Source organism: Cherax quadricarinatus, chromosome 76 (genome assembly GCF_038502225.1).
Source record: "Cherax quadricarinatus isolate ZL_2023a chromosome 76, ASM3850222v1, whole genome shotgun sequence".
NCBI lineage: Eukaryota > Metazoa > Arthropoda > Malacostraca > Decapoda > Parastacidae > Cherax > Cherax quadricarinatus.
The window spans coordinates 2,534,330-2,551,973 of NC_091367.1; the positions used below are offsets into that span (position 1 = coordinate 2,534,330).

General features: G+C 39.0%; 1 protein-coding gene across 5 annotated transcripts in view; it reads left to right on the forward strand.

The window, feature by feature from the left end:
* Positions 1-17,644, forward strand: part of Als2 (Amyotrophic lateral sclerosis 2) — a 64,639-nt gene that overhangs the window by 24,551 nt on the left and 22,444 nt on the right. For 4 of the 5 annotated variants that reach the window (XR_011394132.1, XM_053798331.2, XM_070101132.1 and 1 more), the window contains 7 exons: positions 550-727; positions 3,029-3,174; positions 5,437-5,775; positions 6,165-6,419; positions 11,731-11,953; positions 14,201-14,390; positions 14,823-14,989. Coding sequence is in view for 4 of the 5 variants with exons in the window: in XM_053798331.2 (XP_053654306.2) it covers positions 550-727; positions 3,029-3,174; positions 5,437-5,775; positions 6,165-6,419; positions 11,731-11,953; positions 14,201-14,390; positions 14,823-14,989 (1,498 nt within the window). In the remaining variant the exon portion in view is untranslated. The remainder of the gene's footprint in view (positions 1-549; positions 728-3,028; positions 3,175-5,436; positions 5,776-6,164; positions 6,420-11,730; positions 11,954-14,200; positions 14,391-14,822; positions 14,990-17,644) is intronic. The other variant, XM_070101131.1, reaches the window with a different exon arrangement.

A 17,644-nucleotide genomic window follows, 5' to 3' on the forward strand; every position in this document is an offset into this window, starting at 1 on the left:
GAAAAAATTTCCCTCTTTCCTGATGTTATTATACAATCAAATTACTTGTTAATTGATACACCAGAATCATAATTGTTTGTAAATTGAGCTCCTCCTGCACTTTGATACTTAGTGACTATTTTATATCACATCCTGGAGGATGGTAAACTGTACCATAAATATATTGCTAAAGATTCAGGGAAACCACTTAGCTGGACTTGAATCCTGGAGGTAGGAGGTACAGTGCCTACACTCTGGGGAGGGGCGGGGGATGTTGCAATTTGGAGGGTCATTTGAACTGTGATGTCTGCACACTTCTAGCAAGGCAGCTATTGAATGAGGGATGGTGAGTGTGTTTCCTTTTTTAGGGGGATTCCCTACCTTTGTGGGAGAATTACAGTGTGTTATAAAAAGTCAGCATTTTAATTGAGCTGAGATAAGATATTAACTCTTAAATTGTACAAGTAAAAATGTATAATGTAAGAACTCCATATTTATCTCAGGTGCTCTAATGCTATTGAAAAATATCTAGATGTTCATAGTTAATCCTTTACTCACTTTTTTCTTCAGGTGATAACATTTTTGAAAACTGAAACAGAGTACCTGAGTCTGCTCAAGTGTGTTAATCAGCACGTGGTGAAGCCCTTCCTGTCGACCTGTGTGCTTGGCAACAACAGCAAGAGCTCGTCATCCATCTCACACAAGGACGCCTGTGCCTCCAGCTCTGTTGGAGGCAGCGGAGCCTCAGGTGGGACACCTGTAATTCCAGGTGGGAAATTTATTGGTATCCGCTGTTATGCTCCAACCAACAAGGTTCATCATCAGAGTATCCATTATCTTGTCGTCATCATTTACAGTGAAATGCCTTCCTCATCTCTGGCCTATAATATTTTATTCTCTATCCTTCATCCCTCTCTCTGTGTTGATCTTTCCTTTCTCTCACTCACCCTGTTCTTCAACCCCCCACCCCTATTCTTTATCCCCTTCACTCATCCTATTCTTAATCTCTCACTTATCCCATTCTTAATCCCTCTCACTCACCCTGTTCTTTATCCCCCCCCTCACACACCTTGCTCTTCATCCCCTCTCACACACCGTGTCCTCTGACCCCCCACCCACCTTATCCATCCTCCTCCTTACCATCTGTCATCCCCCCTCCTTGCTGTCCATTATCCCCCTCACTCACCCAATTCATCTTCCCCCTTATTCTGTTCATCATCATCTTTCCCCTTATTCTGTTCATCATCATCATCTCCCCCCCCCCTCCATATCATCTTCCTCACCCTCTCCTTGCCATGCTCTTCTTCATCTCACTATTTCTGTCCTACATTGCTCCTCACTCTCCCTGTACATCCTGCCTCCATCCCATCTTTCTAGACACCATTATTTTGAAGTAAGCTTCACTAGGACAGAATAGTAGGAATTGTACTAGGCATCAACACCAGGTGAATAATGAACATCATGGAAGATATATTTTAAAAAACAATTACTGTCATACAGTTTAATTAATCCATTATCCCATGAAGTTGGGAACTAGGGTAGTGATCAAGTTAGTAAGGATAGTGGAAGGAAGTGTAGGAAGTTATCCATGTACTTTATGGGGAGAAAAATCTCTAAGTAGAGGTTTAACAGATTAGTTATTATTGCTCATCATCATGTCATAATTGTCATTATCATTGTTGTCATCTTCATCAGTCATCATCATCAGCAGCAGCAGCACTAAAACAGTTTGGGTCATTCATCACAAGGAGTGGGGAAGGCTCAGTCCTTCATCTGCTATATGCAAGGCAGACCTAAGTGTACTCTTCTTGGTCAGGATTGTGATTGAACTTGAAAGATAACAAAATGAGACAAAAATAATGTGTATTGGAATATTTCTGTGTGGTGGACAGATACTGGAAGAATCCAAGAGTGATGTGATGTTAATATGCATTGGTAGTGGGAGCCAAAAATTCCTGTCTTGTAATGCTAGTTAGAAATGGGTGAAAAATAATTTATTACTTAATGATGTGCAGTTTACAAGATAGATCTTTTGGAAGAATAGTACATTGGAATGGTGAAAAATTACTAAATTGCAATTATGAAATAATATAAATATTCCAAGTGATGAGGTGAAAGATGTTTTCATTTTAGGGTATATTTTTTTTTTTTATATATAACAAGCTGGCCATTTCCCACTGAGGCAGGGTTACCCCATAAAAAAAGAAACACTTTTACCATCAGTCATATTATCGCTGTCTTTGTAGAGGTGTGCAGATCTGACAGTTTATATGTCACCCTAAACAACAGATATCCCAAACCCCTCATAAGTGCAGGCATTGTACTTCCCATCTCCACCTAACTGATTTGTGGGCCTGATAGCACTTCTGGAAAAGAGAGCTTGAGAGTGAGAGATGGTGAATGCACTTCATTTTTTGAGTCAGCTTGCCTTGGTGGGAAACAGCCATTGTGTTTATCAGCAAATATTAAAAAGTTGATAATGGTAGATTATGGAAAGTCTTAAAAAACTGTAGCTGTTCAAGGGGAATGAATTCATGCTGGTTAAAGATTCTTGATCCAACGAATTGGAGCTGTCCTACCTTTAATTAAATCCAGGCTGATCACCTCCCATTTGCCAAGTACAGTATGGTCCTAAGTAGTTCAATGCTTTCCTGCGAGTATAATAATAGACTGTAATGTGAGAAACCCCTTCATGACTACTTCAGTTATGGAATGTCTTCTATGGTGTGGAGCACTGACTTGGGCAACTCTGAATCTGAAACATAAATCTGAAAATAGTTAAAAGAAGGAAGAATGGGGAAATAATCTGTAGAAATAGCAAAATGTTGAGCATGTGGGGTGGGTGTGGCAGCAAATATTTTCAAGCTACATGAGCCTTTTTGATGTGTAGTAGGAAGAGACTGTATGACCCTTGTGGGTTTAGTGCTTAGTTCTGATGATAATAATAATAATAAGAGTAGGAAGAAGGCTTGTGAGAATGAGTGCATAATTATTTATTTCTACAGTATTGTGATTTGTTGTAATTCACATGAGTATATCTGTATTCCAGCAGTTGACAACAGTCAAGTGCTACAGACAAAACAGGAACTTTTAGAAGCTTACCTTGATGTAACACATGCAGTGGCTAGTAGTCTAAGTGATATGTTAGATGACCAAGCAGCTGATGTCACCGCTGTCATACCAATAATACGACAGGTGAGACATCCTAATACCTAGTGAGAAATATTCCTTCACCAGGGGTGGCACCAAGGGGTAGAGGGCCCTGAAGGGAAGGGCTGAAGCTTTTCCCAAAATTCCATCATCCTTCCAAAGCCTCCCAGTAACAACATTAATAATAATAATAATGTCAACACTGCTTTAAGATAAACCCTTGACCCTTTCTTTCAACCAGATTGTCACACCTATGTCTCTTTGCCCTTTCCTGACTTATAGATGGAACTGTTCTATCTAAAATTGTTAATTTTATGAGGAGTTCTACAGTATATCATTCATATTACATAACTCTGCTCCACGGCCTTCTGCTGTTCTGTCCTCATTTAATATCTTCAGATATAACTTGTAATAGTAATTTAGTATTTCCTAAAGACTAACTGCATTGTCATTCTTTTCATAAGGAAGTGCTAAACTCATTAAGATCATACAGCACTTGGGAATGGGAGTATGGTAATCTAGTTTGTTCTGAGGAAGGGTAAGATAGCTCCAATCACTTCCTTTGATAAGAGCCCTTTCCTTGAAACCATATCAGACACACTGTATTTTTTTTTTTTTTAAGTCGGTCGTCTCCCACCAAGGCAGGGCTACCCAAAAAGAAAATACGCTCATCATCATTCAACGCTTTCACCTCACTCATACATAATCACTGTCTTTGCAGAGGCACTCAGATACGACAGTTTAGAAGTCCCTCCAAATTGCCAATATCCCAAACCCCCTCCTTTAAAGTGCAGGTATTGTACTTCCCATTTCCAGGACTCAAGTCCGGCTAACCGGTTTACCTAAATCCCTTCACTAAATATTACCCTGCTCACACTACAACAGCTCGTCTTGTATTATGTCAGTGGTATTAATTGAAACCTTTTGGGAAAAGCTCTAAGGTCTGATTAAAATTAATGTAGCATTCTGTAGATATTGACTGTATATCCAGTACTCTCCAGTAGTTTTAGAGATATGATTTAGTGTGGTTATGATTGCTGGGTTTTGATGCGTAATGACTGGCTTTAGATGGTTACTAACTGTCAGTTCCCAGGCACAGATCCAGTACTTGATGCATGATGTAGTAGAGTTAGGTATGTAGCAGCTGATCTTAGAGAGTACAGTAGTCCACCTAAAGTTGTGAAGTAGAGTACTTACACTTTCAAGGATGGGTGAGGATGTTGCTGCTTGGAGGGCCACCTGATTTGTGATGTCTTGCCAGAAGGCAAGACAGTGATGGAATGAATGATGATGGATGTGTTTCTTTTTTTTTTATTGCCCTTCCTTGGTGGGAGATGGTGTGTTTTCTTTTTTTTATTATTAAACATTAACCACTTGACAACTTGAGGCAAGATGCAGGGAAGCTGAGTGGATGTAGAGCATATGGCTGGAGGGAAAGAAAAGGAAAAGGATTTTAGACATAGAAATAAGAGAGAATTGCATTAAACAGTTCTATTTTTTTTACTGTAAAGACTTTGCTTTGATACTTTGTGTATATTTGGTTGGTGCATGTATAGTGGAGCTCATTAGCCTCTTAAGTAATGTAGATTTTTTATTTTGTGTTTTAGAAGTGGGTAATGAGAAGCTGTTATAAAAGGTTGCTAATGTAACACTAGTTACTAAGTGAAATTACTCTTGGCAAACTGTCACTAATCTGGAAATATTGTACTGTAATATAGTAATACAGCCCTACATATTTTTTGGCTTCCTTATTTGTGACTTTCAATCATTTTTACTGATGGGTTAACCATGAATATACTCAGTTACTAACAGTTTTCCAGCTTTATTTCTTTCCTATTTTTTTTTTATCCTGATCATTATTTCTTACAGTAAATGTCAGTTCAGTGTTAACCAAATTAAAGTGATATTACAGAGATGTGGTTTACAAAATAAAATAAACCCAGATCTAAAACAATTTTTTTTTTAACATGCTGACCGTCCCCCACTGAGACGGTGGGAAGCAGCCAGCATGTTTAAAAAAAGAAAAAGAAACACTCACCATCATTCACGCTGTCACCGCTTGCTAGAGGTGTGCAGATATGACAGACTTAATTTTGCATTATTCCCAGTTTTTAGTTTCACAGAACCTCTAAGAATATAAACACTCGTGAATTTATAGGAAAGATTATGCAGTGTGATATTGTCATGTAGCATTGGCTTTGTTACCTTCTTTATACCATGTTTATGTATAATTTGCATTTGTACCTTATTAATGATTAACAAAGGGAGGCCTAATGATTTTTTTTCCCTGACCAATTGTTACAACAGGTGGAGGAGCACAAGTCTATTTACCAGAAATATGTGAACTTGGTATGTGACGCAATTGCCATTAGTGGTCTCACAGTCTCGAGTAAAGAAGCCAATATAGTGATGGAGAAATGCCAGTCTGTTTTAGCAAATCTCATTCCTGAAGATAAGAGGAAAACAAACACTGAACTCTTTGCTTACCTCATCCTGCGGCCACTACACCACATCCACGAGTATGTTGAGTTTCTGCTGTCCATGAAGAACGATGCTGATAATTATTACTCTCCTTTTACTCTAGACAAGATCAAGATTGCTCATTCCCACTGGAAGCAGCTTTCCAACATAGCACAAAAGAATCAGGTAAAGAAATTTTATAGTATTAGTTTAGTATGCTTACTTTTTGATGTACCAGTATGAGATCTGTAGGACTTAAAACTTTGTGATAGCTTAAGAAGTTTCATCATTTTTATATTCATCACTGTCCACTATTAATATAAGCATCACCACCTTCACTATCATCAACACACATTTAGTCATCACTCTCACCTCTACTAACTAATCTTGTTACCTTTGCTTCTGTCATCACCACCACTACCATTACTATTATCTCCTCCTTCCACCATTACCATTAACCTTCTCTGCCTTATATTGTTTAATATGAAAAAACCTTCCCTACCTCTGCCATCCACTCACCCTGGGAGGATAATAGTGACCTGCCAACTTTAATACGATAAACATGTATATTTCAGGCAGAAGCTGAAGTAACAAAAGCCTACTGGGAAACCTGCAGTCCCAAGATGGTGGAAGCTCTGGCCAACCCATCACGACGACTTCTCAGAGATTCACGCACCAGCCCCATCAATGTACACAATGCTGGACGCTTTTCATCCCATTCATTTGTGCTGCTGACTGATGTTTTAGTGCATATCCAGTACTCAAATTTCACGACATATAATCTCAATATCATGTGGGTAGAGCCAGTGCCAAACAGCTCAAGTATTCAGGTAGGAGAAATGGAAAACAGTACACTTGAAAACTTAATTTATTCTGTTTTAAACTGATTCAAACTGCTTAAAAATACTTGTTAGTTAAAAAAAACTCCTGTACCTCATGTAATTTTTATATCGATTGATTATTAATAATTGTTGCTAATGTCTACTATCCATTATTACCTATTTTCCAGATCTAATTAGTTTTCTTGCTCATGTATTATTTTCACCGCCATAATTTGGCCACCCAGTCATTAACCCTTTGAGGGTTTCGGCCGTACTAGTACAGCTTACGACCCAGGGTTTTTGACGTGCTAGTACGCCTAAATTCTAGCTCCCTCAAATCTAGTGGGAGATAGCTGGTAGGCCTACATATGAAAGAATGGGTCTATGTGGTCAGTGTGCACAGTATAAAAAAAATCCTACAGCACTCAGTGCATAATGAGAAAAAAAAACTTTGACCGTTTTTTTTTAATAAAACAGCGACTTTGCACTGTATTTTCGTATGGTATTTATTGTTGTATTCTAGTTTTCTTGGTCTCATTTTATAGAATGGAAGACATATTACAGAAATAGAGATGATTTTGACTGGTTTTACAATGAAAAGTACCTTGAAATTGAGCTCAAAGTAGCAGAAATGTTCAATTTTTACCAAAGTTCAAAAGTAAACAAATTATGCCAAGCGTCCAATACACGTCAACTGGTGAGTCTAATATTCTTTCGCAAGTACGCCAATATTATTTATACCATTTTTTACACTAATGCAGTAGTCTGCATAACAGTAAATCTTCTATTTTTTGTGAGAATAAAAATTCAAAGTGGAAAGCAAAAGAACGTAAGAGGGGCCTTGAGACGTGACTAATGAACAGAGAAAATGTCATTTTAGTGCCAGGAATGTCTTTCTTGTTTATTCTGGACCCTATTCGGAAATTGGCATTTTTTTAAATTTGTGTGAAATTGGCAAAATTGCTAAATTCTGACCACTGTACTGGATAGTTGAAATTGATAAATGGGTGGTTTCTTGCACTCATTCGATAGAAAAAATGGAGTTCTAGCGAAATATTCATGTTTTTTGTCAACTAGTACAGTGGAATTGGCCAAAAATGGGGCTCAAAGTGGGCAAGATCGCCGATGCGTAAACATCACCGAGACCGCTAACTTTGTGAGAGCATAATTCCGTAAGTTTTCCATCAAATTTCAAACTTTTGGTGTCATTATGATCGGGAAAAGATTCTCTATCTTTTCATAAGAGAATTTTTTTTTTTTTTTTTTTAAATTTGGCCGACCCTGAGAACGAGTCTCGGAGAGGGCCTGTCGACCCTCAAAGGGTTAATGTAACCAAAATTGACAGTCCAGTTTTAGATTACTATCTCTACATATTACTATGTTGTATCAAAATTACCATTCAAGCAATCTAAACCTTACCAATGCATTTTTAAGTTTCAAGTCTTAATGATGAGGTATATTTTTTTTTTTTTTTTTTATTATCACACTGGCCGATTCCCACCAAGGCAGGGTGGCCCGAAAAAGAAAAACTTTCACCATCATTCACTCCATCACTGTCTTGCCAGAAGGGTGCTTTACACTACAGTTTTTAAACTGCAACATTAACACCCCTCCTTCAGAGTGCAGGCACTGTACTTCCCATCTCCAGGACTCAAGTCCGGCCTGCCGGTTTCCCTGAATCCCTTCATAAATGTTACTTTGCTCACACTCCAACAGCACGTCAAGTATTAAAAACCATTTGTCTCCATTCACTCCTATCAAACACGCTCACGCATGCCTGCTGGAAGTCCAAGCCCCTCGCACACAAAACCTCCTTTACCCCCTCCCTCCAACCCTTCCTAGGCCGACCCCTACCCCGCCTTCCTTCCACTACAGACTGATACACTCTTGAAGTTATTCTGTTTCGCTCCATTCTCTCTACATGTCCGAACCACCTCAACAACCCTTCCTCAGCCCTCTGGACAACAGTTTTGGTAATCCCGCACCTCCTCCTAACTTCCAAACTACGAATTCTCTGCATTATATTCACACCACACATTGCCCTCAGACATGACATCTCCACTGCCTCCAGCCTTCTCCTCGCTGCAACATTCATCACCCATGCTTCACACCCATATAAGAGCGTTGGTAAAACTATACTCTCATACATTCCCCTCTTTGCCTCCAAGGACAAAGTTCTCTGTCTCCACAGACTCCTAAGTGCACCACTCACTCTTTTTCCCTCATCAATTCTATGATTCACCTCATCTTTCATAGACCCATCCGCTGACACGTCCACTCCCAAATATCTGAATACGTTCACCTCCTCCATACTCTCTCCCTCCAATCTGATATTCAATCTTTCATCACCTAATCTTTTTGTTATCCTCATAACCTTACTCTTTCCTGTATTCACCTTTAATTTTCTTCTTTTGCACACCCTACCAAATTCATCCACCAATCTCTGCAGCTTCTCTTCAGAATCTCCCAAGAGCACAGTGTCATCAGCAAAGAGCAGCTGTGACAACTCCCACCCTGTGTGTGATTCTTTATCTTTTAACTCCACGCCTCTTGCCAAGACCCTCGCATTTACTTCTCTTACAACCCCATCTATAAATATATTAAACAACCACGGTGACATCACACATCCTTGTCTAAGGCCTACTTTTACTGGGAAAAAATTTCCCTCTTTTCTACATACTCTAACTTGAGCCTCACTATCCTCGTAAAAACTCTTCACTGCTTTCAGTAACCTACCTCCTACACCATACACTTGCAACATCTGCCACATTGCCCCCCTATCCACCCTGTCATACGCCTTTTCCAAATCCATAAATGCCACAAAGACCTCTTTAGCCTTATCTAAATACTGTTCACTTATATGTTTCACTGTAAACACCTGGTCCACACACCCCCTACCTTTCCTAAAGCCTCCTTGTTCATCTGCTATCCTATTCTCCGTCTTACTCTTAATTCTTTCAATTATAACTCTACCATACACTTTACCAGGTACACTCAACAGACTTATCCCCCTATAATTTTTGCACTCTCTTTTATCCCCTTTGCCTTTATACAAAGGAACTATGCATGCTCTCTGCCAATCCCTAGGTACCTTACCCTCTTCCATACATTTATTAAATAATTGCACCAACCACTCCAAAACTATATCCCCACCTGCTTTTAACATTTCTATCTTTATCCCATCAATCCCGGCTGCCTTACCCCCTTTCATTTTACCTACTGCCTCACGAACTTCCCCCACACTCACAACTGGCTCTTCCTCACTCCTACAAGATGTTATTCCTCCTTGCCCTATACACGAAATCACAGCTTCCCTATCTTCATCAACATTTAACAATTCCTCAAAATATTCCCTCCATCTTCCCAATACCTCTAACTCTCCATTTAATAACTCTCCTCTCCTATTTTTAACTGACAAATCCATTTGTTCTCTAGGCTTCCTTAACTTGTTAATCTCACTCCAAAACTTTTTCTTATTTTCAACAAAATTTGTTGATAACAGCTCACCCACTCTCTCATTTGCTCTCTTTTTACATTGCTTCACCACTCTCTTAACCTCTCTCTTTTTCTCCATATACTCTTCCCTCCTTGCATCACTTCTACTTTGTAAAAACTTCTCATATGCTAACTTTTTCTCCCTTACTACTCTCTTTACATCATCATTCCACCAATTGCTCCTCTTCCCTCCTGCACCCACTTTCCTGTAACCACAAACTTCTGCTGAACACTCTAACACTACATTTTCATAAAAATGAGGTATATATAGTATTAAAATACCCAAAATGCTCTACATAATCAGTGGCATTCCAATAAGTCTTCCAGGGCAGTGGAAAATAAAATGATGTTCAGTAGTGATAAGTTCCAACTGCTTAGGTATGGAAAGAATGAAGAACTCAAGAGAGAGACTGTATGCAATACAAAATGCAAGATCACCAAATAGAATGACAGGAACATGTGAAAGATTTGGGTGCAATAATGTCAGTTGAACTTTCTTTCAAAGAACACAATAAGGAAAATGTCTTGAAAGCCAGGAAAATGATAAAGTGGAAAATGAGTGTTTAAAACAAAGGAAATAGTGCTAATGGTGTGACACTTTTCAAATCACTTGTGCTCATTTGCATTGTCCACTGTTGATGGCTCCTTTCAGGGAAGGAGAGATAGCAGAGCTGGAACAGATGCAGAGAGCATATATAACCTGCATAGAGCCAGTAAAGCATTAAATTACTGGGAACACCTCAAAGTTTTAAATATGTACTCACTGGAGCAGAAGAAAGTATGATAATGAACTCATTTTAAGTTGTAATAAATGACTGTAAATTTACTTATTTACTTATTACGACTTAGGTGAGTTCATGGACTATATGGATTTGAGGGAGATGAGGATAGATTTACTGCAAAAGCTAGTGAGGCTGTGGGAGAGAGAGTTTTGGGTTACAGATAGTACAAGTGATGGAGACAAGAACAGAAATTGTCTCCAAATCCTTTCTGTTAGAAGCCCAATAGCCTGGCGGTCAAGCACTGGACCTGCCATTACCAGGGCCATGGTCTGATACCCCTGTCCTTCTTTCTGTTTATTTATGTATGATAATATGTACATGGAAAATGTGTGAAGGCCTGGTCCCAGATCTTTATACTACCATAACAATGTACTGGAGTGAGAAACATGGGAGAATGTGTACAGTAAACCCAGTGAAAAAATAGGGGGACCATGGGCACAATAAGAAGAGTGTATCAACATCCATGGTCCCAGACTATTTAACACTCAACCATAAGATATCAGAAACATTGCCAGAACATGTGTAGACATTTTCCAGATGAAATTGGACATGTTTCTCTCCCAGGTGCCAGATCAACAAGGCTGTGACGTATATGTGGGCCAGTGGGCCACCGGCAGTAACAGCCTGGTTGATCAAGCAAGCAAGCTTGGCCCAGGGCTTGGCTGTGAGAGTAGGAAAATACTTGAAAGCCTTCAAAAGTATATCAGAAGTAAAGGTTGTAGTCCATACCACTTATTAACCATTGTAAGCTTTTGGAAATAAAGTTTATTTTCCTTTTTGTTAATGTCTTTTCATTTTTTTTTTTTTTTTTTTAATATTTTTTCTTTTATTTTTTCTACAGCTGTGATATTGATTTAAATTAAAATATGATGTATCAGGTATATGAATCATTTACAAATTTTACATGTAACCAGCTGAATGAACTAAGAATGGGAATCAAATAATTATATGATTCAAACGTATTGTTCGCCATTAAAAAACTTCACGTGCATCACAGTCTTTGTGTTCTTATTGAATTATTACTGCTACTGCAATTATTTCAGAATGGTATATTCATAACATTACCTGAGGACTACTTGACCCTGGCGTGCCCCACCAGTTCAGATAAGAGTCAGTGGATGTATGCCCTTCAGGAGGGAATCAAGAGGTCAGTTTATGGCACTGGAGAGGCAGGCTTAGTGGTGATGCCAAGGACACCTCCTCTTGTGAGAAATGCATCTTACACCTTTACTAAAAGTACTCAGTATAAGGATGCTACATATAATGGTAAGTCATTGTGTGTTTTTTTTTTTTTTTTTTTTTAAACAAGTCGGCCGTCTCCCACCGAGGCAGGGTGACCCAAAAAAGAAAGAAAATCCCCAAAAAGAAAATACTTCCATCATCATTCAACACTTTCACCACACTCACACATTATCACTGTTTTTGCAGAGGTGCTCAGAATACAACAGTTTAAAAGCATACACATATAAAGATACACAACATATCCCTCCAAACTGCCAATATCCCCAACCCCTCCTTTAAAGTGCAGGCATTGTACTTCCCATTTCCAGGACTCAATATCTCTCATCCTGGCTACGAGACACTTAACTAAGCTACAGCACCTCGTGCAAGCTAGGGTAATTAGTTCACACTCATTAACAGTTTGATAGTTACATTTAGTTTTGCATACCACTTAATTCATTCAGACATTAACCCTTTGACTGTAGCAATCCCCAATCCTAGAGTGTCTCTCAGTGTCGCAAAATACTTGAAAAAAAAATTATTTTTTCTTATGAAATGATAGAGAATCATTTCCCGATGCTAATGACACCAAAAGTACGAAATTTGATGGAAAACTTGTGGAATTACGCTCTCACGAAGTTAGTGATCTCGACGATATTAATGAATCAGTGATTTCACCCACTTTGTGCCCTATTTTCGGCCAGTTCCGTTGTTCTAGTTGACCAAACTCATAGCCATTTCTTTAGAACTCTATTTGTTCTATTGAGTACAAGAAATTGCCCATTTACTGGTTTCAGCTACCCAATAAAGTGGTCAGAAATTGGCAATTTGGCCAATTTCATGCAAATTAAAAAAAATATGCCAATTTCAAAATAGGGTCCAGAATGAACAATACAGACATTCCTGGCACTAAAATAACATATTCTGTGTTCATCACTCATGTCTCCAGGCCCTCTTATATTACTCTTGCTTTCTATTTTGAATTTTTATTCACATAAAAAATAGAAGATTTACTATTATGCAGACTACTGCATTATTGTAACAATTGTATAAATAATGTCAACCCATTCATGACTGCTTATTGGAATGGTTAGTTGGACATGTATTGGACAACAATGTCATTTGTTTACTCTTGAACATCGGCAAAAATCGAGCATTTCCACTACTTTGAGTAGCATTTCAAGGTCCTTTTCATAGAGAAATCAGTCAAAATCATCTCTATTTCTATAGTATGTTTTCCATGCCATCAAATGAGACCAAGAAAACGAGAACACAACCATAAATACTCTACGAAAATACATCTCAAGATCAGAGTTTTAATCCAAAAATATGGTTGGAGTTTTTTTTTTTTTTCTCATTATGTACTGCATGCTGCAGGATTTTTTTTATACTGCGCACACTGACCAGACAGACCCATTCTCTCACATGGGGGCCTACCAGCTTTCTCCTGCTTGATTTGAAGCCGCTAGAATTTTTGAGTATACATGTAGTATATACCTCAATCCTGTTGGCTCATGAGATATATATACAGTGGACCCCCGGTTAACGATATTTTTTCACTCCAGAAGTATGTTCAGGTGCCAGTACTGACCGAATTTGTTCCCATAAGGAATATTGTGAAGTAGATTAGTCCATTTCAGACCCCCAAACATACATGTACAAACGCACTTACATAAATACACTGTACTGCATGCTGCAGGATAATGTTGAAGGATTTTCAAGGATTATGTGGAGTAAAATAAAGATTGGATGTGAAAAGTGGGTTATTTTATACTGCACACACTGACCAGACAGACCCATTCTCTCACATGGGGGCCTAGCTTTCTCCTGCTTGATTTGAAGCCGCTAGAATTTTTGAGTATACATGTAGTATATACCTCAATCCTGTTGGCTCATGAGATATATATACAGTGGACCCCCGGTTAACGATATTTTTTCACTCCAGAAGTATGTTCAGGTGCCAGTACTGACCGAATTTGTTCCCATAAGGAATATTGTGAAGTAGATTAGTCCATTTCAGACCCCCAAACATACATGTACAAACGCACTTACATAAATACACTTACATAATTGGTCGCATTCGGAGGTGATCGTTATGCGGGGGTCCACTGTATATATGACCAAAACAGTCGAGTAACACCTTCTATGACAGTTAAATGAATTGGTGCTAGTTATGATGTTATTCCCATAACTTCTCTCTCTCTCTCTCTCTCTCTCTCTCTCTCTCTCTCTCTCTCTCTCTCTCTCTCTGCTTTCTTTCTCTGGAAAATATTGCACTTAGGTTTGTTCTAGGTCAATGGTTCTTTGGTAAGCTGCATGGTGAAGGCATCATGACTTGGCCTGATGGGCGGCAATACGAAGGACAGTTCCGCCAGAACGTCTACCATGGCCCTGGTCAGCTGGAGGTGCCCTCACCTGGAGGAGTAACTGTGTATGAAGGCACTTGGAAAAATGGAAAACTGGAGGGAAAAGGCATTATCAGGTGAGACATCATTGTATTAAAAAATTGAAGGTGTAGTATGATTGATTATTTCTGAGACAGGAAGTTGATAGCTAATTGAAATTTCTTTACCTAACTGTGAAAATGGGTCCACACAGTCAATGCTCCAGTTATTAGAAAGATCCAAAGGTTGTGGTTTATTAAGAGCTATATAGCAAATGATGCATCCATGCAATCGTCATGCTCATTACTAGCCAAACCCAATAATAATTAACTTGACTGTGTGTGACTGGTATACAATACCAACAAGATGAAGAATTAGACACGTGCAACATTTGTCTAATTCTTCAATACTAACATCATCCACAGTGCCATTACAATATATTTATTATTTTTTTAAGCCATAAATATGTATTCATGATGTTTTTTTTTAAGCAAAGGCTTTCAGTACAGCAGATGGTTTTGTTTTTGCAGGTATGCTAACAAGGATGTGTATATTGGGTACCTGCATGAAAGTCAACCCCATGGACATGGAGAGATCAAGAAGGGCCGCTTCAGCTCTCAGGCAGCCTCCATATACACCGGGGAGTGGAGCTGCGGTGTTAAGCAGGGCTATGGTGTGCTCGATGAAATAGTTAAAGGTTTGTCAGTTTTTCTATTGCTGTGTTATTCATTGCCAACCTAGAGTGGTGTATGAATGTGCATGTGATGACTTGTGATTGGAGCACTTGCTTTTATTTAAAGGAACAGAATTTGCTTCCTTATGGGAGCAAATTTGTTCGGTATCAGCACTTGAACAGCCTTCTGGAACGAATTAATTTTGTATCCCAAGGGACCACTGTATCTATGATGTATGTCTTCAATATTTACCTTATATTGTATAATATTGCAAAATTTCCATTAGTAGTAGCACATACTACAGCATACACCTGAACACACACTGTATGTAGCCATATTTTTAATCTTTTTTTTTTTTAACACACCAGCCACCCACTGTCTCTTCTCTTGTTGGATAAAGTGGCAGAAGTATTGTGTGCCATTGATTGTAGCATCTGCCCTCCTTCCTCACACCCATGTGTAATACATATTTTTCTTACAGTATGATAGAAAACAGTGCAGCTTTTCCAGTTTCTTCTGTACTAAATCTTATTGCTTTGTGTAACAATGTTTAATTATTTTCAGAAGATGGTGGAAAAATTTGTAAGTAGAGGCATTTACCCTTCATCGTTGTGACCAACAACTTAAAATGAAAACAGTCTCTGAATTATGCATGGATACCCCTGATAATTTTTGGCAAAGAATAGAATGCTGACTGATGGGTGGCCACAGCATTTTATGAAGATTTTCCATAATGCATCACCTCTTGTCCAATAATTTATATGATATATCATACTGTGCTGTTTTCACACCATTTTATACCATATATGTCTGTTATTAAGTATTTTTTTATTTCTCTGGTGGTTTCATGGTTTTATTGCACAATCTGTATTCTTCTTGTGGTTAGTTTTCACTTTTATCACTTACCATCATGTAGTTCCACCTGTGATATTTCTCAAGAAAATAGCAGAGTTATTAATGTAGCTGCTCTGACCAGTTAGCATAGCATTTGAATATAGTGTGAGTGCTTTCAATATCTAAACATTTAGAGTGAATGTGGAAGCTATAAATCCTGTCTACTCAAAGTGTAGTGAATCAGTGAAAAGGCTTACTGTAGTATGAAGTTTGTGCAGCTCATTAAGATGGAGACACTAAAATATTTGATAATGTACTTCTTTCTTTCTTTCAACACACCAGCCATATCCCACTGAGGTGGGGTGGCCCAAAAGGAAAAACGAAAGTTTCTCCTTTTACATTTAGTAATATATACAAGAGAAGAGGTTACTAGCCCCTTGCTCCCGGCATTTTTTGTCGCCTCTTACAACACGCATGGCTTACGGAGGAAGAATTCTATTCCACTTCCCCATGGAGGTAAGAGGAAATAAACAAGAACAAGAACTAGAAACATATAAGTGAACAGTATTTAGATAAGGCTAAAGAGGTCTTTGTGGCATTTATGGATTTGGAAAAGGCATATGACAGGGTGGATAGGGGGGCAATGTGGCAGATGTTGCAGGTGTATGGTGTAGGAGGTAGGTTACTGAAAGCAGTGAAGAGTTTTTACGAGGATAGTGAGGCTCAAGTTAGAGTATGTAGGAAAGAGGGAAATTATTTCCCAGTAAAAGTAGGCCTTAGACAAGGATGTGTGATGTCACCGTGGTTGTTTAATATATTTATAGATGGGGTTGTAAGAGAAGTGAATGCGAGGGTCTTGGCAAGAGGCGTGGAGTTAAAAGATAAAGAATCACACACAAAGTGGGAGTTGTCGCAGTTGCTCTTTGCTGATGACACTGTGCTCTTGGGAGATTCTGAAGAGAAGTTGCAGAGATTGTTGGATGAATTTGGTAGGGTGTGCAAAAGAAGAAAATTAAAGGTGAATACAGGAAAGAGTAAGGTTATGAAGATAACAAAAAGATTAGGTGATGAAAGATTGGATATCAGATTGGAGGGAGAGAGTATGGAGGAGGTGAATGTATTCAGATATTTGGGAGTGGACGTGTCAGCGGATGGGTCTATGAAAGATGAAGTGAATCATAGAATTGATGAGGGGAAAAGGGTGAGTGGTGCACTTAGGAGTCTGTGGAGACAAAGAACTTTGTCCTTGGTGGCAAAGAGGGGAATGTATGAGAGTATAGTTTTACCAACGCTCTTATATGGGTGTGAAGCATGGGTGATGAATGTTGCAGCGAGGAGAAGGCTGGAGGCAGTGGAGATGTCATGTCTGAGGGCAATGTGTGGTGTGAATATAATGCAGAGAATTCGTAGTTTGGAAGTTAGGAGGAGGTGCGGGATTACCAAAACTGTTGTCCAGAGGGCTGAGGAAGGGTTGTTGAGGTGGTTCAGACATGTAGAGAGAATGGAGCGAAACAGAATGACTTCAAGAGTGTATCAGTCTGTAGTGGAAGGAAGGCGGGGTAGGGGTCGGCCTAGGAAAGGTTGGAGGGAGGGGGTAAAGGAGGTTTTGTGTGCGAGGGGCTTGGACTTCCAGCAGGCATGCGTGAGCGTGTTTGATAGGAGTGAATGGAGACAAATGGTTTTTAATACTTGATGTGCTGTTGGAGTGTGAGCAAAGTAACATTTATGAAGGGATTCAGGGAAACCGGCAGGCCGGACTTGAGTCCTGGAGATGGGAAGTACAGTGCCTGCACTCTGAAGGAGGGGTGTAAATGTTGCAGTTTAAAAACTGTAGTGTAAAGCAC